At 38.3% G+C, this 27,643-nt stretch overlaps 1 protein-coding gene across 2 annotated transcripts; it reads right to left on the bottom strand.

The window, feature by feature from the left end:
- Nucleotides 1–27,643, bottom strand: daam1a (dishevelled associated activator of morphogenesis 1a). 2 transcript variants are annotated; one of them, XM_053335737.1, is made up of 26 exons: nt 27,054–27,643; nt 15,317–15,534; nt 15,122–15,211; nt 14,710–14,781; nt 13,206–13,300; nt 12,896–13,115; nt 12,702–12,815; nt 12,250–12,360; nt 11,480–11,583; nt 11,280–11,346; nt 10,392–10,509; nt 10,151–10,289; nt 8,902–8,960; nt 8,528–8,715; nt 8,166–8,435; nt 6,581–6,688; nt 6,140–6,237; nt 5,895–5,979; nt 5,695–5,801; nt 3,944–4,032; nt 3,547–3,715; nt 3,145–3,252; nt 2,270–2,330; nt 2,046–2,177; nt 921–1,091; nt 1–714 (listed from the first exon to the last, which is right to left on the bottom strand). In XM_053335737.1, exons 2-26 carry the CDS (start codon nt 15,500–15,502, stop codon nt 511–513), a joined length of 3,165 nt encoding a protein of 1,054 aa, XP_053191712.1. In that variant the 5' UTR covers nt 15,503–15,534; nt 27,054–27,643; the 3' UTR covers nt 1–510. The 2 variants fall into 2 exon arrangements, with proteins under 2 accessions (XP_053191712.1, XP_053191713.1); XM_053335738.1 differs by lacking the exons at nt 1–714; nt 2,046–2,177; nt 2,270–2,330 and having other exon boundaries at nt 944–1,091.

The following is a 27,643-nucleotide window of genomic DNA, read 5'->3' as shown; positions in this document are numbered from 1 at the left end:
ACACTGGTTAGTTATAACTTTCTTTTCAGTAAATGAAACTCATGTTTTATTCTTGAAACACATTGCTTGACAAATGTGTTGTTATAATAGCAATCTGCCAAAGTGACATCGCTCCTGGATATTAAAGGGAATGTGAGATGACACTCTGATTGGTTAACCGCATGTTATGCCCAAAACACGCCTATGATTAATGAGAGGACTTAAGTCCAACTCTTTTAGACCATGCGCCTGGCACATTGACCATTATCCTGCTGTTAAAATGGCAAAAGTGGATTTGCACACGCCCCAAAGAGAACACGATTAGATCGTTGAAATGGGGCCCATAGACTTTAAAAGCATTTGTTGAGATCTGTAAGTCAGATCTCATGCAGTTCATGCCTGTGAGTTTCTTGAATTCTGTGCATCCATCAACCTTCCCCACCACCGTGCTACTGACAGGTTCATGTGTTTCACAAGGGTTGTAACAGTTCTAGTTAGGTGCTGTTGTCATGTTGACATAGTGTTCTGTCACTAGTTTAGTTTTGTTGCCGGTCTCTCCCGGCTGTTGTCGAACATGTTTTGTCTCCTCTGTTTTCTTCGATTCATTTTGGAAAGATCCTTATCGAACACCTCTCCAGAACGCAGAGCAGACACCAAGTCATCAAACTCACCGCCCCCCTCACCATCTTCATTCGCTTTGGCTTTCCTCGCCTTCTGCTCCCTGTCTTTCTTCATCTTGAGAGGAGAAAGAGAAGGGGAGGATGTGATGTCAGGATTTATTTCATATTTTTACTCATGTATCCATGAATGAGGTGATCATCAGACTTGGTATCAGTTTATGGAAACAGGGTAATAGTCAACACTTGTATGTAGAAATCAGTGGTGTATCCTATTAATGACATCTGCCTACAGTACATCTCTGTGCCTATGTAACTTCTAACCTGTGCTTCTACGAGTGCCCGTTTCTCCTCTTCCTCCTTGCGCCTGGCCATGTTCTCGTTGTCCTGTTGAGCCTCTGAGAAGGCAGTGAGGAAAGTGTCGAAAATCCCAAAGAACTCGTCGGGCTGCAGCTTGGATGGGTCTTCTCCAAAATGTTTCATCACCTTTGCGAACTTGAACAAGAGACGTCAAGAGTGAGAAAAAAAGATGATACACACAAGTCAAATACAGGAGTGTAATGAATCATTTTGAAGACTTGTAGTTGACTTTTAATCTATGGCTATCACATGCACTTTAATAATCTAGTCATAATGTGCTTAAAGCCTAGTCCAGTAAGAATAACAACAGAGAGAAATGAGGAGTCCAACTGTTTTAGCTGACCTGCACTGGCTTCCTTTTTCTTTTAGAATTGATTTTAAGGTCTTAATTGTCTACAGTGCTTTAAATTGTATAGCACCTTTACACATTACTGAACTTTTAATACCATATCAGCCACGGAGGGCTCTGACATGGTTTGACCGTGCCCAAGCCTCCACAAACCAAGTTTTTATTTAGTTTCTCCTTTTAAATATATTTAAATGTATTTATTTATTATTTGTGTTCATTTTTATTTTATTTTAACCCATGCTGTTTATATTACCTTGCTGTACTTGCTTGCTCCTGTTTTATTGCTTTAAATGTAAAGCACTTTGCGTTGAATTTTATGAATGAAAGGTGCAAGTTATTATTATTATTGTGGTATTATTGTTGTTATTAGTATTATTAGTACTGATAAATATATGGTAAAAATATTCTGCTCGTAATTTAAGTCACTACACTGAAGTTACAATGATTGTCTACAAACTGCTACACAATGTAGCATTGATAAAAATTCCAGAAATACGAGAAGACATTACACAGGACAGAAGAACACACAACAGTGAAAACACAAACAAGTAGCCAGATGATGTTGGTGGAAAGCACTATCTTGCACATCACTCTAAATCTACCACAAATCTACCACTATGTTATTGCTTACTGAGCCAATTAACACCAACTAACCACAACCAACCAATTAATAAAATGTCTCTTTGAGATGATGTTGGCAATGTAACACTGTAAATCGCATTAGCTAGAAGCCCACTCACCAGTTCTTTGGCTTCACTGAGTGACTCCTCTACCTCAGAGAAGCTGAAGGAAGCCACAGTAATGAACTGACTGACCACAGGGACAAATTTATCAGAAGGCCCCTGAGAGGACTGAGCCTGGTACTGCAGCTCCTGGAGATAAATGGTTTACAGGTTCTTAATTGACTAAACATTCTCAGACAATACTGAAATATGTTTAATATTTCAATTCAAAGCTCTCTCACCGCTTCAACGCTCTTTAGACCACTTCTCAGTTTGCCAATGTCCTTCTCCAACTCTGTCATACTGGAGAGACGATGACAGAAAGAGAGACGTGGGTGGGAAGAGGTAATGATGAAAGGAATTGACTGTAACATGACAGTAAAGGTAACATCTGATTTGTAGTTCTTGTCTTAATAGCAGTCAGGGGGCAGAGACCCAGTTTTGTTGTCAAGTTTGCTACCATGAATCATTTAAAAGTCTATATGGGAAAGCAATATCATATTATTTTAATATTATTATTACCAGTTCTGCTGTACTTGACAAATATAATAAGGGAATATTTTCAATATGCTTGATGTGTAACTGGATTCTGTGTCTACAGCAGCCACTGGTATAATAATAATAATTAAAACTGCAAGCAGCAGTGAACGGGCCCTTGTCCCCCTCGTCCCCCCCATGCGTGTCGGTTTAGAGATACTATAGGGCTTCGCGCTGGTCAGTGCTCGGGCCCTAATGATAATAATAATAACTTAATTTATATAAGCACCTTTTCAAAAGGTTCTCAAAGTGCTTTGACAGACAAGGCAAGCAAAAACATTACAATAAAAAAACAAGACACACAACATAGAGAGAGGTAACAAGACTGGCATTGACAAGATGAGAGTAGAGGACAATGGAATACAGTTGGAGATAGTGAGAATGTAAATATATATATATAAAATAAATAAGACAAAGTAAAATAAGTTTAAATAAAAGACACTAGCAATAAGCAAAACGAACAATCAAGCAGATGATATCACATAAAAGCTAGTCTGTAGAAATGAGTTTTGAGTAGTGATTAGTAGTGAGTAGTGAATACTGTGTGTGTGTGTTTATATTTGTGTCTGTTAGTTCTTACTTGACTCTCGAAGCTTCTGGAACATTCTGTAACTCTTCACTGAAGGCTGACACCTTTGGGAACTTCATCTCCAATACGCTGATCATGTAGTGGAGTAAAGTGACATTTCTACAAACACACACACCGTACTAATGAATCAGTCAATTATCACTCCTCAGACTTCTCAAACTAGCAAACAGGCCTCACAGCACACATTTTGACTTCTTGCACTAGGAAAAAAAACACAGGTCCCCATAAACCATGAGAACATGACAGTGAGTCAAGCATGTGTAATACTAGGACCCTGAAACTGAAGCAGCTAATTACACTTTAATTTACACCTGTGCTTTTCATACTGTCAAGTGTCAACATGCCTTCTATGAAAAAGGGCTGTAATATATGAAACCATGCCGTGAACTATACTTGTCAATGCTTGACTTGGTGTCAGCTATCTTGTTGAGACTTGAGACTTTGAACCCGTAGGCATTCCCTCGCTGTCCTTTGTTCATGTAGTTCCCAAAGGCCAGCACCACCTCCAGGAGCTGACGCAGTGTGTTGCTCTGCACCACCTCCATGGAGGCAAGAGACAGAGCTGAAAGCACGAGGATAAGGAGGGAATGTCACACAAGATGTCTTCATACATTCCTCTCTACACACAGATCACGGTTGCATTATCTTGCATGTTGCAATGTTGTAATATCTAATACTTTTTAAAACAGATGTAATAGAAATCTTGAGAGAAATGCATTCATTCATAACATGATATCTTCTCAAACATTTACTTGCATTCATTAATTCAGTAAACAGATGAAAACGGTACCTTTGATTTTAGGTTTGACCTCGGCCACTCTCTCTGCAAACTTCTTTTTGAAGTACAGAGATAGCAGTCTCTGTTGATAGTGATTGATTCTAGAGAAGAAAATAAACAGTAAAACTCAAATATGAAGTATCTCTTAAATATAGAGCTCCTCTGGTATCATGGTCAAAAAAACATTTAAATTGTGGCCACAATATAGCTATAATGTGCGCACAAAATACTAATTTGTGGCCACGAAATACTAATTAATAATATTAATATCATTTCTGGGTGCTCGGTGCACTCTCAATGCCTCCTGTAGTTCTGGTGACAGCTGCACATTATAGAGCTCTGAAACTTTAAACTTGATGCAGCTGATTTAAAGCTCTGACACTGTCCTATGAAATCACTTTAGTCTTTGGCAAATGAAAGTGGAATGATTTTTATTGATCAGATATTATCTGTGGTAATAAAGGATTGTGCAATTTTCTAATCAGGGTTCTATTAGCTGTCATATAGCAGTGTGTAAAACAGGACCAAGCATAAAAACATCATCAAAGTAATGTAACATTATGTAACAGTAACATAATGGTTTAAATGAATTATAGCACATTTTGTCAGACTGATCAATAATATAGTGAACTTTGAATCTTCTGTGATTTTATGGACAAATGTCCAGAGAACACTACAGACACACTTAGTAGTTCAGTCAGAGTAACAACAACCTGCAAATCAATACAAACTAGATTCTGATCACTGATAGGCTATAGGTTCCCTTGGTAACGTGATACATACAGAGCGCTACTGTAACTGCATCATTAAACGCTGCGGTTCATACAACTATGTATTCCCTCAGCTGAAAGTCTGACACACATGATGCTACTTTCAAAGGAGATGATCAGTGAAAAAGGTTTTTAAAGATGATTTCAAGCTGAAACTGTGAACAGAATTTGGTCCGAATGTAGGCTATTGCAGGTTCTAGAGAAGGTGCACTCAATTTGCTTACCCAGCTGTTCAGGAATGATATTAATATTACTAATTAGTATTTCGTGCGTATGTTATACTTATTTTGTGGCAACAAATTAGTATTTCATGCACACGTTATAGCTATATTGTGGCCACAATTAATTTTTTTTTTGACTATGACACCAGAGGGGCTCCGTACTTAAACAATTGGATCACAATTTTCCATTGTGTCTTATAACAGCAGTCAGATGTCAGTCCATATAACAGTGAGAGAGGTTTTCCTCTCTGTAATCATTCATCCTGTTCATACTGATTAGAAGATCTTCAAATGTGCTTTCAATGGAAGTGAAGGAGGACAATAATGTGTCCACACAGTCATTTAATCAGCTTCAATTGAGCTTCATTAGTGTGAGTTATTCATATCAAGTGATATCTGACACATTTAAAGTCTTTTTACCATCAGATTCCCTCTTAGTGTTTCCTGTTGAGCTGTGGTGGAAGTATAGGAACAAAAAGACTTTGCTACTAAAAACACTGTAACGTTGAAACATAGAAGATGAAGATTTGAATCATTTGGATGCTGAAGCTTCATATAAGAAATCAGTATGAACAACAATAATGATTACAGCAAGAGTTAAGCCTATTTTAAACCCTATTTTATGGGACTACGTGAGAATTAACTATGAATTGAACTTCTTTGATTCTAAATAAATATTTTTTAAGGTTAATGTGAAGTGTTAAAAGTATTATAACTGCTGTGTAAAATCACTATGCATGATAAAATAGGCTGTGTGTGTTTCAGTGTGTACCTGCTCATGTCATACAGGAAGCGGTCTGCTTTGGCCATACGCTCCAGCTCATGCTTGTGTTCCTCTAACAGCTCAATGTCACTTTTCTCAGGAATAAACTTCAGAAGCTTCACACATGGACACGTAAACACAAACAATCATTAGTGCATTTTACTGTAACATGTATGAGCCTAAATAATCTAAATCTCCAATGTAGATACCTGCTCCAGCATGTCTTTAGGTAAGTCTTCCTGTTCATCCATGGTCAGGATGGCATGACGGATCTCCTCGTTGGTCAGCTTAAGTCTGTAACATATACATGGAATATTACTTAAAACCTGAAACACCTGTTTCCTTTCTCTCTACCAGCCAGCAACATGTCCAGCCTGCTAGTAGCAACAAACTGTGTTTTTTCTTTTTAAGTCATTTATAATCCTCACACACACACACACACACAAACACTGACCGTGAGAGCAGAATGTTGCAATTCTGTGCTCGGCGACCATCAATAACTGACAATTCCTTGGCTTTCTTAACAGCAGCATGGTCATCCTCAGCCTCTTTCTGTATAATGAAATGTGTCACAATATAATACATTATAATACATTATAACACATCTCTGTCACATCAAGATTGGTATTATTTATTTATTTAGGTCATGTAAGGTCACTATCTTAAAGTAACTGTGCATCTTATGAGCACATCATTTCTAAAGGAAAGAAAGTCATTTATTCATGAATAGTAAATTAGTAGTTGTGACACAGTGAAAAGAAATCTATGAATGGATGAATGGACATGTCAATGAAGCAAAGAAAGTGAATGGAGGCAAAAGAGAAAATTCCATTATTGCTGAAGGCATGCTAGAGATGTTTTATGTTTCATGTCAGTGCAGTGTGTAAAATGTTACTTGTGGCTTCTGGTAAGCTGAAAAGGTCTTCTGGAAGTCATCAAGATCCAGGACTTGGAATACCTTAAGATCATCAATCTCTTTCCATATGGTTCCTTCTAACTTGTTCTGTAACAAACAATAATACAGTGTGACAAAAAAAAACAACAAACTTCTCTCTGTAGCTAACCCTAACCCTAAACATCTCCATAGCTCTTAAATCACTGTTCAATGAGCTACTGTTTTCCTAAAGGAAACTTGTTAGCTGCTGTTTGATGATCAGGAGCTTCCGTTAGCCATGCTAGTGGTGTGGATCTACCACTTTGGTAGACAGAATAAAATATCTCAGCTGTTGGATTGATTGCCAACAATCTAGCTAAACACATACTGAGCAGCATAGTGGTGTAGTAGTCAGTCCAGTTTACATGTTATACTCATGCCTGTGTGCCCATAGGTATGAATGTGTCTGTCTATACATATATATATATTATATATATATTAACCCAGTGATTGATGGGCAATCTGTCCAAGATGTATCCCACCTGTCACCCAGTATCGGCTGAGATTGGATCCAAGAATGCATGAATGAAAGCATGTCTGTGTTTTTGTGTGGATTTCCTCCCACACACCAATGTGAGTATGATTGGTTGTCGGTGTCAGCCCTGTGATTAACTGATGACCTGTCCAGTTGTATCCTGTCTCTCACCCAGTGTCAGCTGACATCAGCTCCACCTCTCCCCCAATCCTCTACAGCAGGGGTGTCAAACTCATTTGAGTTCAAGGGTCACATACAACCCAGTTTGATCTCTAAAACCACTTCATAATGATCTATAAATAATATATATAATATAACTTTACTGTAATAAAACATCTATTTATAAAACAGATCTCAATTATGTCTCAATCTTCTGCTTCCTTTGTCTGAGTCCACTGGCTAATTGTTGATTGTCCACACCTGTTGGATGTCACTTGTTTTTTAACCTGACTTGTTGCAGATTCATTGCTCTCTTCCTGATAAAGGCTCCTTAGCCGAAACGCATAGAAGTACAGTTTTTAAAATGTCCTGCCCTTAAAATAAAGGCATTTTGTCTTTTCCAAGATGAGTGCTTTGCTGTCTTCTTATTTTCTATGTCTCAATCTTATTCAGATTATTTTGGACAGAGGATGCTGATTGATGTTCAATATATGTTAAATATGAATATAACTGAAATATGTATTCGTTGCTTTTGCTTGGATGAGATTATGGTCAGGGTGGAAAAAAACTTTATTTTTCTGCAATTTTTATACTTTGCAAAATTTTCCAGTCGACTGGATTGGACCCCTTGGCAGGCCTGTTCTGGCCCACGGGCCGTATGTTTGACTCTCTTGCTATCTAGAGGATAGATTGTAAAGAAAATGGACGGATGGACTTCTAGTTTAAATACATGGGAATTAGTATAGTAGTAAGACTTACAGTTGTAATAACAATAGCAGCACTGTAGTGGTGTATGTAATATGTGTATGTAATTGTATAATTACAGCAGTACTGATAGTAATGGTAGGAGTTGTAGCAGCATTAGTTAATGATAATAATAATAGTAAAAGCGGGCCTGACAGTGGTGAGTACCTCAGGTAGTTTGCTCCAGTTAAATGACTTCAGTGGATTTGATGGCTGAGGAATATTCTTCTTCTTCTGGGGGGCAGCTCCTAATGGAGCTCCCGGAGGAGGAGGTGGAGCAAATGGAGCCATGTCAAAACCTGGCGGGCCTCCAGGAGGAGGAGGTGGAGGTGGAGGAGGAGGAGGAGGAAGAGGAGGGTGAGGAGAGACATAATTGACAGGAGCAAGAGGTACTACTCCACTAGATGTCACTGGAGGTCCACCTGGAACACTGGAGTTCTAACAAGACAACAGAAAAGAAGAACTTTAGATGGAATCATGATGAACAGACAGATAAATGATCAGTGTGATGCTGGGGTAAATGAACATACAGAGCTGAGCTGCTGCAGCCGAGCAGACAGTTCTGCCACTTGTTGTTTAGCTTGCTTGTGGTCATTGCTCTCCCGCACCAGTTTGTCTTTCATCTTGTTCAGCATGGCCATCATGTCTTCTTTCTCCTTATTCTTGGCCTCACACTCCCTCTCTTTCTTTTCATAGCGCTGCTGTAAATTCTGATGTTCTGAGGGAAAGAACAAAATAAAACGGACAAGAAATTAAAAAACATGTAGTTCATTCTACAAACTGGAGTTAAGTTATCAAAGTGAGGATTGGAGAGGCATCCCTCTGCATGTATATAGTGTATATACAATGTGTGTGTGTGTGTGTGTGTGTGTGTGTGTGTGTGTGTGTGTGTGTGTGCGTTTACCTTTTCTCATTTTGTCTGCTTGTTCCTTCCATTGTTTGACCTCGTTTTCTTTGACCAGCCTGTACATACAAACAAAAAATAAAGCATTGTGGAATGTATGCTAAAGATTTAAAACAACATAGATGTATCTCTGCTACTCATAAGATCATTTATATCATGAATTATTGCAGTATAAGTGAACTTTTCATCACTGGTGTCAAGGGTGAACAACCTAAATCTAAAATCCAATGCAGCAACCTTTTTAGTCTTAATGTTACACTCTTAAACATGTTACATGATATTCTTGTTCATGTTGTCAAAATGACAAAACATTAAAGTGATGGTTCAGCGAAATTTCGACCTAGCCTCATATGCACCATTACGTCTATCTAAACACCTCCTCAGCACTTTTTTTTCATTTGGTTGCAAACTGGTGGAGTTAGAGTGGCTCAATTTCGAAGGTGCTCTATGCGGGATCTCGAGCGACCACACAGTATTTCGGTGTGTGAGATTTCGATGATGTTTACAGCTTTAGTAGTAGCAGCAGAGTAAAAGCCAATAGGTAAGTGTTAAATAAACTCCTGGTGTACTTACAAACTTTCCAATGCATGGATTTATGAGTGAAGACCCTATTTGTACTACTGTAGAAGTTTGATAACAATCCAGGCATTATTAGTGGGGCCATTTACCAGATACACTGTTGGTTCCATTAGGGCCTGTACTAAGACATTCGACTGATAGCTCTAACTCCACTAATTTGCCACCAAATGAAAAAAAAGGGCTGAGGCGGTGTTAATGGTGGTAGGCGTAATGGTGCATATGAGGCTAGGTCGAAATTACGCTGAACCATCGCTTTAAATGTTTGTCAGTGAAATGATGATTTCATGTAGTATTTGACTTTACTGTATATCAACCTCTTGTACCTATAGATGGACACTGTTATGCTGGTAGATACCACTCCCATCAGGATAGAAATGATTCATCATAGGTTAATGATGGTCACTCACAATTACTATCTATTGATTTGCAGTCACTCTTCCCTCTGAGGGGGCAAGTGGACCCAAACCATGACAGCAAAATGCCCCCCACAGTATAACAGAGCCACCAGGTCAACCATTCAGACATGTACTGTTTTTTCTGTCTTACTATTCACACTATTCAAACTGAGGAACAATGAAAACGTCTTAGCTAATCTTAACATTTAGATTTTATGTTAAAAACAATAACAGAAGCTTCTCTGCAGTCTAAAGTAGAAACACTGGAAACTTACATGCGGACAATGTTCTTCACATTGAAGTCCTCCAGTGGAGCAACATCTGGGTTTTCACCTTTGTCTGTCTGTAGAACCAGCTGCTGGACTATTCGATCCAACAACACCCAGTACTGAACGGTGGTGCTGCTCTGCTTGTCTAGATACACACAGAGCGGTCAGCAGAGAGGACAAGCTGATACACACATGGATCATTTTCAAGTTGGATAAGTTAGTATACAGTATATTAAGACATCCTTACATGGCATCATGAGACAGTGCTGCAGTGCAGACAGGAGGTGAGGGTAAGCTTCAGTGTGACTCAGCTTCTTCTTGATCAGCTCAAACATCTGACTCGCACTTTTAGTTTCTATATGAACCTGTTGCACAGAAAGACATTCATCATCACACCATTAACATCTAATTTGCATTTCCACATTTTATTTGACATCAGAAAGAAATGTAAGGCTCGAGAAGAGCTGGTATGTATTTTATTATAAAAGAATACTGTGTAATTCTTTATCTTGCCTTTATCTTTGGCATATAAAAATATCAGCTCAGCTAGTTTCTATGGTGGCCGGGAAGTGTAAAAAGACTAACTAATTGACAAGATGGCTTTTTGCAGTCCCCAAACAAATTTACCCAGAAAGGGAAAGTACCAAACACCAGAAGTGACATAAGTGATAAAGTGAGCTGCGTGGATGGTGAGCACAGTCAGTTCATGTAGTCTTCAATGGCATTAATGGTGACAGAACATGGACTGTGACATTCTAGAGACCGTCCACATGAAAAGCAAAACTGTTCTCATACGTTTGTCCACGAAATGGGCAAAACATAACATTAAACATTAAACTCCACAGAAAACAACATGAGTTTGTCGCTCACATTATCAATTCTGCATCACTTCCTGTATTTGTTACATTCCCTTTCTGTGAAGATTATGTCAGTTTGTCTCTGCACTCATGTTCAATAATGCATTGTCCTTGGTCAAAGTGTTCTCATGTCGTTGTGTTTTATGATATATAATAGTTTTCCACTTTGTAATGTAATGTAATGTTTTGCACTTCCCTGCCACTGTAGGTTACTGGATGTAATATATAGATTATATAGGTTTATACCCAGGTTATAAAGTTTTGAATAAATTACTTACTGCATCAAAGCGTTTGGACAGCAGGAGTTCATCATCATTTCTCAACATCTCAAAAAAGTCCAGATGTCTGGAAGAAAACAAAGAAACAAATTAAAATAAAGTCAAAGCACAAACACTCTTCTGCCCTGTTGTTCAGCTGGTTAGTTCCATATATACATGATGTATAAGTATACATGTTAGCACTCTAAATGAGGACGTACCTGTCCAGGGTAGAATTCTCATGGGAGTGGAGTTTGTCAATGACCGGCTGAATGCCCAACATCAGGAACTCATAGCGTAAATGGATACGGAACTCCAGACTGGTCTGAAAACACACACACACGCACACGCACACACACACACACACACACACACACACACACACGCACACATAGCAATGTAGAGTTATTGTCTAGCAGTAAAAGAACAGGAAATAAAGCATCAGAACATAACGTGTACTGATCATTCATTCACTTCTCCTTGATCAAAAAATAAGTAAATAAACCTTTTCAATACAAGACATCCTGGACTCCTGTCTACTCTCTCCATTGATGTATGGGCTGCATTATTAAAATCTTTATCACAGGTCATGACAACAAGATGAAGAGAATTGATTGCTTTAGATGAATGTCCAAAAACACACCTAAAATAAATAAAATGCACCTCAATATACTTTAAAAGGGTTACATAGCTACTGGTGATATAGAACACAGTGCTGGAGGACTGATTGACTGTCAATCCAGGATACTTTCAATAAAGCAGTAATAGAGTTTGAAGTCATTACTGCAACAGAAAACATTAGGTAACATCTTTCTCCTAGATTTATATGGAATCAAATATTCCACCTTCTTACAGACAAGAATACACATAAAATATTAGTTTTTTCTCCTGCCACAGAGAGAAGTGAGGGGAAGTAGTTAGTACACCCACAGATTATATTCTATTATGTGCATAAAATACAAAATGCAGATATATAGGAAACTTTCTTCACCTCTCCGGCTCCTTGGCTGAGCACAGCATTGATGAAGGACATGATGGCTGTCTTCAGATTAACTTCATCTCTGTAGCGACCTGTAGATCTATCCAAGTCTGTCAGCAGGTTCTGCACACACAACAGAACATACTCAGCTCATACCACCATAAAGCATCACATATTCCATGCTTATATTCAATACATAGATTTAGTTGTTCTTTTTATAGTTCGTTTGACATTCGCCTCAGTTTGGCTAGTTTCCATGTGTACTTTTCTTTTCCTCAGTTGCTGTGGATTCAGTTTATTGGTCATTTCAACATGAACAGGAAGCAAAATTCCAGCGTTGGAGCGCTCAGACTTTGGGTCATTGTGTTCAAACATTAGACTAATATTAATCTATTTAATAAACACTTGCATTGTCCTTTTTACAGACATGTGAAGCACAAGCAAATAAACAAACACAAACAGACCTGAAAGCGTGTTCTCTCTGAGGCAAACGTCTGGTAGTGAAACATGGCTTCCAGAACTTTCTTATGACCTCCTGGCACCAAACACACTGCTCCCAGGATCTCTAACACTGCTACCTGCAGACAGAAGAGAAGGTCCACTAATAATCACTGGATACTAGACAGATACAGTGTAGTCTATGAAGTAGTTTGTGTACCTTGGTTTTGATGTTTTCGGTGGCCAGACTTTGTGCGATGATGTTGATGCTCTCACAGTGTCCCAGCACATGAGCTCTGCCCTGTGAGTTGTTCATCAGTGCTTTGATGCAGCCAATGAGTGATGTGTGGATCTGAGACTCTGTTGTCTCATAGTCCATTGACTTGAGGAAATTGAGGACACAGGACAGACCGTCCAGCTCAATGAAGCGTGTTACAAAGCTTAGGAGGATAAATCAGAGTTATTGTCAGGTTATTGTTATATTCTACATACTCAGATTCATGTTGATGTTAGAAGTGGACTCACTGTACCTCATAGGCTGAGTCCTCAGAGCTGTTTTCAGACCTTCTATGTCCTTATGTCTTTCCTCTTCTTCCTCATCCTCCAGCGCCAGCAGAGTCTTCCTCTGTGGGAGAGAAAGGGGGGAGGGGTGTGATGAAAGTAATGTCTCACAATGTGTCACTGTTCCAGATAGACTACAAACTTACTCAGAGACAGTAATGGAGAATGTTTGATCCATCACTAGAACTAAGTGTTGGTAAACTATAGTGTAAGATAGGAAGGCTCTGTGTTATCACTTAACACATGAATTTACTTACAATACAACTTGAAATCAAAGTTGTGTTATAAATCATATCAAAAATAACAATAATTAAAAAAAACTGTATTTTAATTTATTTATTTTTGGTCCATATAATAAATATTTAAAGTCCATTTAAAGTAAGAATAAATATGTGTTCTGAGTTTGACATACCACCGAAAAGTGTGTTGAATGTTAACCACCCTGCCAAATTTGAATGATTAAAAAAATAACTAAATATATGAAAATAGGCTTCAAAGTTGTGTAAAAATCAGCCTCTTTCTCTGCTCCCAAAAGCTGTGGGAGTGGCCACCAAGTCCGCTGAAACCCCGCCCCCTACCAAGTGTCACCTGTCAATCAAAGTCACCACCTCTACCTGACACATGGACGCTATGTCTAGGTCAGACCCGCCCACTAAATCCTGAACACAGAAATGTTGAAACACAGTTTGTGAAGCCTAGCTCCACAATTCAAATCTAAATGGTTGAAATGTTTTTTACACCTTTTTTATTAATACATTTATGATCTATTTAATGTGTTTAGAAGAAAATGTCTGAATTCACTTTACACAGTCTTTAAACTTATACCACACATGGGGACCCATGTGTGGTTTACATTTGTAAAATGTACTTTAATAATCAGTGCTATTTTCAGCTATTATAAAGCAATGCAATTAAATAGTAAATAGACTGTACTCATATAGTGCCTTTCTAGTCTTTTTGACCACTCAAAGAGCTTTTACACTACATGTCACATTCACCCATTCACACATTCATACACTAATGACAGGAGCTACCATGCAAGGTGCCTGCTCATCAGGAGGGAACTAATCATTCACACACACATTCACACACCGATGGCACAATTTGGGGTTCAATATCTTAGTGGACGTTGCTCTCTACCTCCTGAGCCACGGCTATAAAGTTGGTCTTTCTGTGTCTGTGAATACATTGGGATGTTAAACTGTTCGACTCTGTCTTGATTAATGAACTTTAAACCACTCTGTCTGTGATGCTGCACTTTCTCTTCTTTTAAAACTAATGCACTTTAACTATACTGTATGTTTTAGCCTGTATATGATGTTTAGCCTGTTTTAGCTTGTTTTTAATTAGATTTAATTTATTTTCAAATCCTGAGACCTGAGTATTATATCTCGCTCACATGTCTGACATGATGACTGACAAATAAAGCATCTTGAATCTTGAATCTTGAAAAACAGATCGAGTGTTACTCACAGCAGCCATGCATCTGAGCTGGTCAATATAAAACTCTGGCCAGCTGGTTGCATCTTTATTCTCCTCTGCTTCCTGAAACACACACACACACACACACACACACACACACATGCACACACAGGTCAGGGCTATGCATATACTTACATGCAGACAATAAATCCAGCTGTGTCTCATCTGTAGACCACAGGCTGCAGGTATGTTGTAGTTCACTAGTCATGATAGATTGAATGATAGATCATAACTTTGTGGCTTATGAACTTTTTTAAACAAAATTGTAATGATCAAAAATAACATAAAATACATTTTAAAAATGTTTATGTGTAGATATTGTCCACTACACTAGTGTCCTCTGGATCATTACAGGGACATTTTGATGTTTTTTGGGACATTTTTGCATTGGGACATTTCTTACCATTTTCTTACTACAGTAAATCTGCCATTTTTTCTCTGCTGGCAAAGCAAACATGGCTCCTCTGTGCTCCTCTGTAAGGTCCAGTTCATCCTGGAAGAGAGGGATAACAGTGGGTAAGAAGTTATTTAATAATGATGGATCTTTGAAGGCACATATGAATAAACAGTGTTCAGAACAAACAGGTTGTGTGCTCACCACCAGCTCAGTGAACATAGAGTCCAGCTCTTGAAGGGGGGGCATGGGCAGGGTAGGCTCCAGTACAGTCATAGTGGTGATGGTATCATGGCAGTAGGTTATCTCTGGTTGGTTACTTTCTTTGAAGCAACAAGAGAAAAGGGACGATAACCCACGCGCTTGTTGCTGCTTCCCGCGGGTTGCCATGGTTACAGCCTCAGTGTTATCAGAAGTAGTGGCTGGAAGGAAAAATGAAAGATCAATGTTGATGTCAGTTACTCCCAGCTAAAACACACACAACAGACATTTATTTAAAGACCGTGTAAAGTGAAATCAGACATTTTCTTCTAAACACATTAAATAGGTCATAAATGTATTAATAAAAAAGGTGTAAAAAGCATTTCAACCATTTAGATTTGAATTGTGGAGCTAGGCTTCTGAAAATCAGCATAAACCCGCCCCTGCTGCTGTAGAGGTATAAATACATTCAGCACACACACTACTACTACTACAGTCTATAGTTACCAAGTTAGCTGAGTTAGCCGCCGAGCTAGGCTGATTTTTACACAACTTTGAAGCCTAATTTCATATATTTGGTGATTTTTTTAATCATTCAAATTTGGCAGGGTGGTTAACAACACACTTTTCTGTGGTATGTCAAACTCAGAACACATATTTATTCTTACTTTACTCAGACTTTAAGTATCCTAAACAAAACACAACGCCTCATATTTTAGTTCGGATGTCTTTAAGCTGCTTAACCAATGAGCACTGGTGTATCATCCTGCCAATAATGTCATGGATGTGTTACTGTGTGAGTAAAGAACAGATGTTGTCATGTTGATGGGTTTGATATTCATGGTGCCCAGAGGATCACTGCTACAGTATACCATCAAACACATTCATTTACACCAGCATATGAACTATAAGTCACTATGTAAACTCACTGTTCACATAGTTTTTATGATACACAGTTGTGTGTTTAAACTGCGTGTCTGTTATATATATAGAATATAGATTCATGAATTAAAATAAGATATTCCTTTATTAGTCCCATTATGGGGAAACTTACAATATTATAGCAGCAAAGTGTACAATAAAAAAAGTGTCAATAAAAAGAACAAAGAACAATAAATAATAAGTAATTACAAAAGCAATAGAAAAAAATGGTAGTAAAAAATATAGTAAACAATAGTAACATTATGTACAAAAGTAAATAAGCAAAGTTGAGATTGTTATTGCACAGGTTTAAAGTGAGAATATATAATGTCTACTGGGAGCAGTGCTGGTTGGACAGTCTGACAGCTGGAAGGAGGAAGGACCTGAAATATCTTGTTGTTCATCAGAGATAAATACATACTGTATCTTCTGAGTGTGCACACACATAGAACTGCTGCTGACCAGACTTACCAACACACCTTAGGACACAGATGTAACTCTAGTTAAACTATTTTCTAAACTACAGACACACAAACTCCAAGTCAAGCATGATGTAAGTATAACTGACAGACTGACTGCCTGTGGCTAGACATTACACATTCAGAGAATGTGTGTTCAGTGTACAGCTCATCATTATATCACCATCATGCAACTGAAACAGTGCACCTACACTGTATCATTATTTATTTGATTTTTTTTTTTGTCTTTTAACTTGTCTTATCTTAAACTTGACTATTTAGATTCTATTCTCTCTTACTAGAGTGGCTTTATTCCAGTATGTGGATCCTTTCCATTCATGGCCGATTTCATAAGAATTTAGTAGAATTTGATACATATTGATCAGACAATAGCAATCTGAAAAATAATAATAGAAAAACTGATTCATGCCTTCATCGCAATCTATCTCAATTATAGTGATTACTGTAATGCAATTTTTACTGACCTCCTGAAAAAAGTCAGTGAGAGACTTGAGCTCATTAAAACCTCAGCAGCTCAGCTATTAACCAGACCTAAGAGGAGTCAGTCCAGTTTGAGCCTTTCTGCACTGATTTCCTGTAAGTTTCAGGTCAAGCTACATGGCTAACATCATGTTTACTATTTGCCTTCAAGAACACTGTGATCATCTGCTGCTGAACTAAACTCCTTTTAAAATGTTTCATTTTACTTGATTCTTTATATTGCTTGTATTCTATTTTTAGCTACTATTTTGAAATTATGCTATTTTTATTTTCCATCAAATATTACATTAATGTTTCTTTTTCTTTCATCTTTGTTTTTTGTTCTTTATTAACATTTCTCTATGCTCATTTTAGGCTCCTTCAATTTGAAACACTTGATGTATGTTTTTTATTTTGTTGTAAAGCATACCATACAAATAAAGTTATTATTATAGTTTTTTTTTGTAATTATTATTATCGTAATAGGTAGTCATAAAGCTAGTTTGAGTCATTTAAGTCAAATTACATCTTGGTGGAATTTGCAGACCAGCTTCAGCTGCTTTCCATTAAAAATACTATGAACTCAGAACTTTTTGTTTCAAATTTCTAAATAGATTTTTCTTTTTGAGTAAATTGTAACAGCTGAGCATTTTTAAGTTTTAAGTTCATTCAAAGATACAGGCTTAATGTACAACCAGAACTCCAACCTCAGAACACAGAGTTCAATATCATAGTGCCATGATGACATTAAAGTATAATTTCTAGTAGCTTAACACCTTACCTACCTTAACACAGCCTAACCCTCTTCAATATAAATGAACATTAATATTTATTGGTTTGCAAACCCGCAAATATGTCTTTAACATTTTCATCTACACACACAATGCACTAACATGAACACACACACACACACACACACACACACACACACACACACACACACACACACACACAAAAAAGAACACAACCAGAGGCACACACATTCATTTTGGGTGTGATTAACAAGCCGCAACAGGAAGTGTCTTGTTCACACTGAGTCATGAGGTGCGGCTCAGTGCACATCAACAACACTCCTGTGCTTGATCATTTATTTAAGGCTCTGATTTATGCACACAGCACTTTGGTATGTTGTCTGACTGAAAACAGTTTCAGTGTAACAGTGAATCCTTCCACAGTCCTCACACATGCGCTGAATATACAAGGTTACATGTTTCTACTGTGTACATTATTCACCAGCTACACAGTGCTAGTACACATTGTAGCAGCTTATGTTACATGTTGTGATGTATTGTGTGCTTATGTGTGTGTAAGTGGTGATATGAACAATTGCAGTTGTAAGGACTATCTTTTTATTCCTTATTGTTTGAGAGCTAGTAGTAATGATCTGTTGCTTAACTCTCCTGTTGTCCTCCCATCTCTTTTTACTGTTCCTTCTTTCCTTCCTTCCTCCCTCTTTCTTTAATTTTCCCTTTGTTCTTCCCCTCCTTCCCTCTTCCTTCCTTCCTTCCTTTCTCCTGTCCCTCCTTTCTCCCTTCCATCCTTCTTTCCTTCCTTCCTCATTCCTTCCTTCCTTCCTTCTGTCCCTCCTTTCTCCCTTCCTTCCTTCCTTCCTTCCTTCCAACAACAGGAGGGTAAAACTGTGACCACATACTGCTTTGTGAAACAGTGACTCACTCATCATCACGTCATTGAACAAGAATAACTTGGTTTTGTATTAGGATGGGACAGCAGTATACGTAATGAAGGGTGTAAGAGTTACAACTGAGATAGACTGAGAAAGTAAGCTCAAGTAAGTTGGAGTTATGTGATCTTCATTTCTATATTAATCATAAATCAATGTCCTGTGGTACAAAATAATGGTTCCATCAATCAGTGTTATTGTTCATCATTGCTTTCACACCACGGGGTGATGGGAATACAGATTGTATGGCTCAGTGGGTGACTTACTAATACTCAACACTCAATATCACACTCACTTTTTAAGCTGAATCAGCAAAATCGGAACCAGTAAGTGAGACTATAAAAGTAGTTAGAGTCTATATGCAGGTATATGTTATCAGAATTAAGATCCTCTTCTATATAAATCCAGTTCTTTTGGGGGATTTGTGGGGGAGTTAGAGTAATTGGGAGGGAGTTATTGACATAACAGTTTCAGTTTATCAAGCTGTGTTGCAGCCAAAGTGACACTTTGTTGGTCCTTTGTCATACTAAGATATAGGAGAGGAGGATATCACTTATGAGATGTTAATAAAGTGTGCTTGAAAAGAAAACATGAATACGATTATAGATTTGTAGTTTTAACTGTTTGGACAAATTATGAGTTCAGATTGTTGTTGTTTTGTTAGTTTTTTAAAGTTAAAGTTAGTTTTTATTGCATAACATTTTACTTAAAAAAAACTTTTTAATTTGAACTCTGTATTAAAGTTATAGCTAAGGATAACTTGATCCACACGAGCTAACTGCTTACTCTGTCACATCATACTAACATTACTAAATGACAGGTTTGAACAGGTTGCATGTCAGATATTGAGGTGATTTACATCTTACATACTGTTAATGGTCACATTTGACACATTTCTACATGTTAGAGCTGTAAAAAACGGACATGTATAAATATTTTCAGGCACACCTTGTGATTTCATATTCCACAGTCAGCAGCCTGCTGTGAACAGCTGTGTGGCTGGTAGGAGACGATGGCGTCAGTGTCAATAAAAGAAAAAAGCAGCTAATTTGACTGATATAGTCAACATTAATGATTGGCTCCCCCGACAGTCCAAATATGTGCTGCTAATGACACAAAGTGATTACAGAACAGCTTCCTGTGAGGGTCAGACAAGGGTGACAGGAGCTTTAGGAGAGGCAGGATACTGACTGGCTCACAGCAGAAAGGAGTTCAACTTATGCTGAGTTTTTACTGATCAAATGTATTCATTTGAGGCTGTATTGTTGGTGGATATTCTGTTCTGGAAACAGTTATTCATATCATCTGGCTGTGACTGGATAGCTAACAATGATTGTTTGACTCTCTGTGAACCTGTGAATTCATTTATGGATGATCAGGATCTCTTGGAATCGTTTGGAATTATGGCTCCCTGCTGTTCAGACATGCAGCAGCCTGTACAGTACCACCTAAAGATTTCAAGAGTTTCAAGTGATTTACTGTACATCAGCTTGCAAACCTAAAACTAACTTGTGTAGAACTGTGGAGAAATCTGAGGAACACTGTACAACAACAAGCAGCTGATCAGGAAACTGGTTTGGCTAAGTTGTTGACCTGCCATTGACTGCAGATGAAAACTAACCTCTGGGCTAACTCTGTCACATTTACATTGTGGTGTAAACTACAATGTTGATTGATGTGCACTGTCCCTGCCAAATAAATCATAACAACAACAAAAATATGTGGCCAGTATTTGTTGAATGAATGTCTTGTTTCTGAACTAAAATATTGGAAACACTGACTGACTGAAATCACCATTATTAGTCTCATAATGGATGACAGTGTACACTCAGGTTCCTTGCCTCAGTCACATCACGTAAATGTTTTTACATAACAGCATGTCAATGATTGCTGCAGGACTCTAATAATGATCAGCACAGTGTGAGTGTGTTCATGTTATGTATAGATTAATGGGAGGGTTACAATTCATCCTGATGCTCAGATGAGTTCGAAGGGTTTATTGATCCCTGCAGGGAAAAGTAGGTTTTCTTTGGCCTGAGCTCTTCTGCATGGAGGTCAAAGGTCAGTGTCAGCCACATAGCAGTCAGCAGCAGTCAGCAGTCCTGGAGCTACACTGGAGCCGCTGTCTCGCTCAAGGACAGTTCAATCAGTAACTATTTACTGGAACTTTGTTTCCCAACATCGATCTGTGTTGTCGATGAAGCAGCTAACCACATGTTCCTCTGTATCTGTCAGTAGCTGCTAACTTCATTATTTTTATGGCATTTATTTTAAAGTCCGTGTAAAGTAAGAATAAATATGTGTTCTGAGTTTGACATACCACAGAAAAGTGTGTTGTTAACCACCCTGCCAAATTTGAATGATTAAAAAAATCACCAAATATATGAAATTAGGCTTCAACGTTGTGTAAAAATCAGCCTATTTCTCTGCTCCCAAACACTGTGGGCGTGGCCGCCGAGTTAGCTGAAACCCCGCCCCCTACCAAGTGTCACCTGTCAATCAAAGTCACCACCTTTATCCGAAACATGGACGCTACGTCTGAGAGCTTTCTGCCGCTAGCTCAGCTGCTAGCTCGGCTACTAGCTCGGCAGCTAACTCGGTGGCTAGCTCAGAGGTTAACTCAGCTAACTGGCTAACTGTAGACTGCAGTAGTAGTAGTTTGTGCTGAAGGTATTTATACCTCTACAGCAGCAGGAACGCAGGAGTGCTTTTCAGACCCGTCCACTAAATCCTGAGCACAGAAATGTTGAAACACAGTTTGTGAAGCCTAGCTCCACAATTCAAATCTAAATGGTTGAAATGCTTTTTACATCTTTTTTAGAAATACATGTATGACCTATTTAATGTGTTTAGAAGAAAATGTTTGAATTCACTTTACACAGTCTTTAAGTTTAATGTGCATTTTATTTATATATAGCACTTCAAAAAGCTAAGAGGTTAAACACAAGTAAAAGCCAGAGAATAAAAGTGAGTGTTAAGTGTTTTAGGCTAACCCTAACCCTAACTAAAAATCTCTGTCCCCAGTCTTCTACACACGGGACACAGCCAACATGGTGGGATGGTCTGAGGGGTCTGGTGGTATTTTAAGGGAAGAACTTCTACAATGCTTAAAGTACTGCTTGATAGCTTGTGAAATGAAGAACATTGCAGTAGTGTGAACTGATAAGTGTCTGAAGCCATTGCCTGGTTCTTTTTATTTCATTTCTGTGTTATGTGTTATCTTGCTTTGTATTGTACTGACTTGCTTTGTGTGTCAAAGCACTTTGTAAACTATGTTTTTTAAATGTGCTAAAAAATGAAGTTATTTTTATTATTAGGGCCCGAGTGCTGACCAGCGCGAAGCCATATTGTATCTGTAAACTGACATGCATGGGGGGGTGAGGGCCCGTTCACCACTGCTTGCAGCTTTAATTATTATTGTTTTCATCTAATCACCAAGCAGTTTTAGAACATAAGGACATAGCTATATCTCTTCAGTCAATCAGGAAGTAAAATAATTTGTGGTGATAATGCTCTGCCCAGTTGCAAAATAAGAAGTAAAGCTAGGAACCATTTCCTGCTAGCATTTCACTGTCACTGTCTTCCACTTCCTCCTTTTTCTTGCCAATAAAACACAGAAAACCAGCCTAATATATCAATGCAGAAGTAGTGAGTAGTGAGGTATGCCAGTGCATTACTGCTATGGAAATGGTCATCTGTGTTGTGTTGTGTTGCTTTGGTGTGAATGTCCTGGTTTTACAACATTTACAATCAGATGTCAGAGATTCCTCTCCAAGGTGGATCCAGTCTGGTTGCATATGATTGACCTGATCTGTCTCTGAAACTCAACCGTGCAGAACCCCATGAAATAATCTGTTTGAAATATAAGAATTGAACCAAACAAGGCTTGTCAAGTGATCCAGGAGAAACGTGTTATCAACAGTTCTAAAAACTGTTCTGAAATCTAGAAGAATGCAGTGCTATGATATCTGTGGAACCCTGATTTTAGAATTTCTTATTGTTTTGGTTTAAAAAGATCTACAACACTACTCTATAACCTTAGATAAAGCATTAAAAGCTTAGGAATTGGCCTAAGATGATTTATGATACCTGTGTCAAGCTTGGTCAAGACATGTATCTCCTCATCTCAAAGAATTCTTTCTTCTGACTGACTCAAGTGTATCTTTTAGAAGGGTCGGGTTTTCAGGAAAAACCTGATCCCTCTAAAAACCTGATGAGCAAACTAATTAAAACTGGGATGTCAGTCTTCAGTCCTCCACCTTATTACATAGTAAGATTTGACTTAAAGGTCAAGAAAGTCCCACGAAAAAAACAACAACAAAAGCAACAGTGTATATGGTCATCAGTGTGTGAGCTCACTGCTCCACTCTGCTAACATTATAACATCATTATTAATAACCAACCTTAACAAAGAGCTCAAACATCTTCATACAATGTTGCTTCAGTTGTTTGTAGTTCAGCTAATGAAGCACTGCCAATTCAGTCATTTTAATTTCCTGTAAATTCTTCACAATAAAATTCTCCCATTGTTGTGGTCATTTAATAGTTGGATTTTCATAAGCAGTAAGTGGCTGCCCCTCTGCAGGCTTCCAAACAGCTGGCCATGGAGGGCCTTAAAGAGACAGGGGTTGAGACTGCCTGTTAGAGACAGAGACTGTACTGAGGGGCTGCATAAAGGACCAGTACAACATAAATAAGAGATTTTTTTAACTGTGCAAAGCTAATGCAAAGGTAATCTAGAGTTGCAAAATACACATTTAAAGCTTAAAATGAGCATATTAGGTCCACTTTAAAAACAGATCATATGTATATATAGAGAGAGAGTATATGTAAATCTCACTAATTCCCTATGACAGCTGGTCACTATAGTTTTAAATATTACTCAAATGGTACTAACAGAAAACTATTTTCATCTCTAGTGAATATTCTTGAGTCAAAAATGAACTATACTGTGTGTGTTCATGGTAATGGATGTCTTCCAGTGGAGTGGTGTGACTGAGTGATGTGTTTTTAATAATCCTGGACATGTTTTAGACAGAAATTGCTTAATTAAACAGTCACTATGTGGACCAGCCCTCTTTGTTATGACCTGAACAAGCCAGACATAATAAACAATGAAAGGTCTGCAGGAATACAGGATAACAGGCCTTGATACACACACAAAACTAGTTAGTATCAACTCACTGTTGACAAAAGGAAAATATTATTAGTACTGTGTAGTAGTTTTGCTACAGCAACACATCTTTATGCATCTTTATTTAGCTAATGAAACAGCTGCAAAGTACTGATCTGAATATATCATCATCATGTAGAGGTTGCACTCGTTTTTAGTCCATTGTAGTTTGTTAGGTCACACACTTTTATATTGTATGATTGAATGAATTGCAGATTTCAAGGGCCACATGGAGGTTTGATGCCAGCAATGATGTGAACCTCAAATCAGAAATTATCAAAATAATTGAATACCTATCTTGGATCAGGTGACTGAACAAGCTACAGTGAGTGTGACCTGCTAGCTGTAACAGTAAAACTACAAACTCAACTGCACACAGCAAGTCTGTGTACTCTTTATTTGTACACCAAACTGTTGCCTCAGATAGCAAATCTGTCAGGTTCAAAAGGCCAACACAACACAAGCAACCAAGGTCAGACAGAGAGGCTCACTTTTACTTAACTGACCACACATTATTTGCTAGGGAGCTTTCTTTAACAGTAAATCTGACACACAACACACATGTCTCATGCAAGTCTCATTGTAGTTGAATGTACTTGTAAACTAGTTTAATCAAGTAAAACAGAATACAAGTCTATATATAAAAGAAAGAATACTGATAGATAAAGCTCTTAAGGCAGGTTACATTCTACACTAACATAACATATGTATTATACAAGGTGCCTGATATGCTCTATTTTATGTATTTAGTATCTGCAAGTATGACTTTTTGTTTACTCTAGTTCTGTACATAATGCTTGTAGTATATCTGCACATCAAGTGAGTATATTAGGACTCAAAAATATGTTTTCCCTATTTTTCCTTCATTTGGATATTTGAGCTTCATTGCACAATGATGTATATGCATGATAGTTTAATAGCCGTACCTATGAGCATAATTTGTGACATCATAACTAGATTGGAGGCATCTGAGGGCCAGTATACCCTATAGTGCACAATCAATGAGAAAAGACTTTTCAGTTCAAGTAGGAGACACACACAAAAAAGTCAAATCACCCCATTAAACAGACTACTACTTCTATATATTCTCCCTCATTGAAAAATCCAAAATCTATGAATATGCAAACATGTTAATTTCAAAAGTTACTTCACGTTTATGTCCATTCCATGTGTGTGCACTGGAGGCTTCATGTCCCTACATCACACTTGTGTAAGTGGCATGCATACTGGACCAGGATTGGCACCAAATGAGTTGTGATGTCACAAATCATGCTTGTATGCACACCCCAAGAACTCAGATTTTCTATGAGGTCAGAAAAACTTTCCACTTTCAGCAGGTGAATGTAAAACAGCTTTCTAGTGACAAACTCTGCACATTCATCATTCTGCACTGTGACGCTCAAACGTTCAACTGAAGGAACAAGAAGCAAAGCACATTTTTGAGTGGAGGGGAACTTTAAGTAGGAATTGAATGCTGAATTTTCTTGTAATGGGGTATTTTTACAGTATTATACTGGTACATTTACTTCAGTAAGGATCTGAGTTGTTTCACCACTATGAAGACAGAGACTTTGAAACATCATTTAGTTCATTATGTGGGAAGATACAGAATATCCCAGCCAGCATGTCCATGTGGGCCCCACAAGGGTTACATTTGGGCTGCAAATATGGGTCCCAAGTGGGTTTGTCCGCAGTTTCAATGGTGGGATCAGAATTGAGCTTAAATGGGGCCCATTTAGCCAGCCCGCATAAGCTTCACACGTGAGGCCATGTTTCTGAAACAATATGGGGCTCATGCAATTTGCCCTGTTTATGCCCATGCCCACTTAGCCCACTTACATCCCTTATGGGGCTCATACAGTCAGCCCACATGGGCTTCACATATGGGGCCCATGTTACTGAAACCATGTGGGACCTGCAAAATTTGCCCAGTTCAAGCCCATGTCCACTAAGTACCCAGGTAGCCCACATATAACCCATGTTGGGCCCACATGGACATACTGGCTGGGATTGAATTTGATAGGTAAATATATAACGTATATAATACTATTTAACACTATCATCCTGGACATTCTGGTCACCAAGCTGTTTGACTTGGGCCTCCCCTCACTCTCCTGGATTAAGGAGACGAGTCCAGCTACAGGAATGAGGTTGTGAATTTGACAGTGTGGTGTTCAGCAAACAACTTGATGCTGAACATCACAAAAAACAAAGAAATCATCATTGACTTCAGGAAGAACAGAGCTGAACTCGCCCTCCTCTCCATCAACGGTGACTGTGTGGAGAGGAACCACCTCATCTCTGCTGATATCTCCTGGTCTGCAAACACCTCAGCTATCATTAAGAAGGGCCAGCAGCGACTACACTTCCTGAGGGTGCTCAGGACGAACAATCTGGCAGGTAAGCCGCTGGAGTCCTTCTACAGATGTTGCATAGAAAGCCTGTTAACATACTGCATAGTCGACTCAGAAGATCACTGGCTGCCCTCTCCCCTCCCTAAGTGACATATACAACACACAATGCCTCAACAGGGCGAGAATTGATTCAACTGATTGACCTCCGACCCTCAGAGAGGCGATACAGATGTATCAAATCAAGGACAGACTCAAAAACAGCTTCTTCCCCAAAGCCATAACCTTGCTGAACACAAACATGCATTAACCCTCTGCTGCTGCAACTGCAATATTCATTTATGTTTTTATTATTTATATTACTACACTGTTTTTACTCAGGTTTTTAACTGTGCAATTGTATGTGTGAATGGACTGAATGCGGTTTCTGTATGTTTTCATGTGCACTTTATGGCATTGCCTCTAATTTCATTGTACTACCTGTATAATGACAATACATTTGATTCTGATTCTGATCAAATATGTCTTAACATTTAACACTTTTTGGTGACAAGTCAAAAATGTGTTTGGTTCCGTCATGTTTGAAGACTCTTGAGCTCGGCATCGCTAAAATCCTAGACACAGGTCCCGATAAAACACATACGCATGAAGTGTATGATCATTCCTGGTTTCTTACCTTTGTGATGACAGATCCAGCTCTATGTGATGCAGTGAGATGCCATCAGTCAGGTGATAGTTGAACATCTATAACACAGATGATTCGCTCTGCTTTCACTGTGTGTCATTCCAACATGATAACAGCTGCTTATCACTGAAGATTTTAAAAAAAAAACAACAATCTCAGTGATTGTGTAGACACTGGTGCTGTCTATACATGTTTTATATCATCCAAAGAGAGAGAGAAAGAGAAAAAAACAAGGGACTAAAGGTCAAGAAACAATGCTGAATCAAGGCTCCGCAAACCCAGACCGTGACAGAGCTTTTAGGCTGAAAATTCAGTATTAAAACAGAATGTTATTCTGAATCTTAAATCAGTCTGTGGCATCTCCATTAGAGCTGACGTCATGTTAAATGTCCAGAGAGGATCCACAGTTGTAATCCACAGAAGGTTTGGTTGGAATCTGAGTAAATAAAGGAATCCACAAATGTTCAGAGGAGAAAAGTGACCCAGATCTGCTTCAAATCCTCTTTTTCTGACTTCATCTGTCCACACAGCTCTTCTTCTTTATCCCTTTCCACTCTGATGTGTCCATGAGTTAAACTCTG

This window comes from Scomber japonicus, chromosome 16 (genome assembly GCF_027409825.1).
Source record: "Scomber japonicus isolate fScoJap1 chromosome 16, fScoJap1.pri, whole genome shotgun sequence".
NCBI lineage: Eukaryota > Metazoa > Chordata > Actinopteri > Scombriformes > Scombridae > Scomber > Scomber japonicus.
The sequence above is the reverse complement of the archived record's forward strand: the minus strand, read 5'-3'. Positions and strand labels throughout refer to the sequence as shown.

What these genes read in the sequence shown, in the direction of transcription:
- daam1a (XM_053335737.1), bottom strand. Translation starts at nt 15,502, where the DNA reads ATGGCAACCCGCGGGAAGCAGCAACAAGCGCGTGGGTTATCGTCCCTT. An exon ending in TGCAACATTCTGCTCTCACG is followed by an intron (nt 5,980 to 6,139) that starts GTCAGTGTTTGT and finishes TATATGTTACAG; the next exon opens with ACTTAAGCTGACCAACGAGG. An exon ending in ACCAAGTCAAGCATTGACAA is followed by an intron (nt 3,253 to 3,546) that starts GTATAGTTCACG and finishes GTGTGTTTGTAG; the next exon opens with AAATGTCACTTTACTCCACT.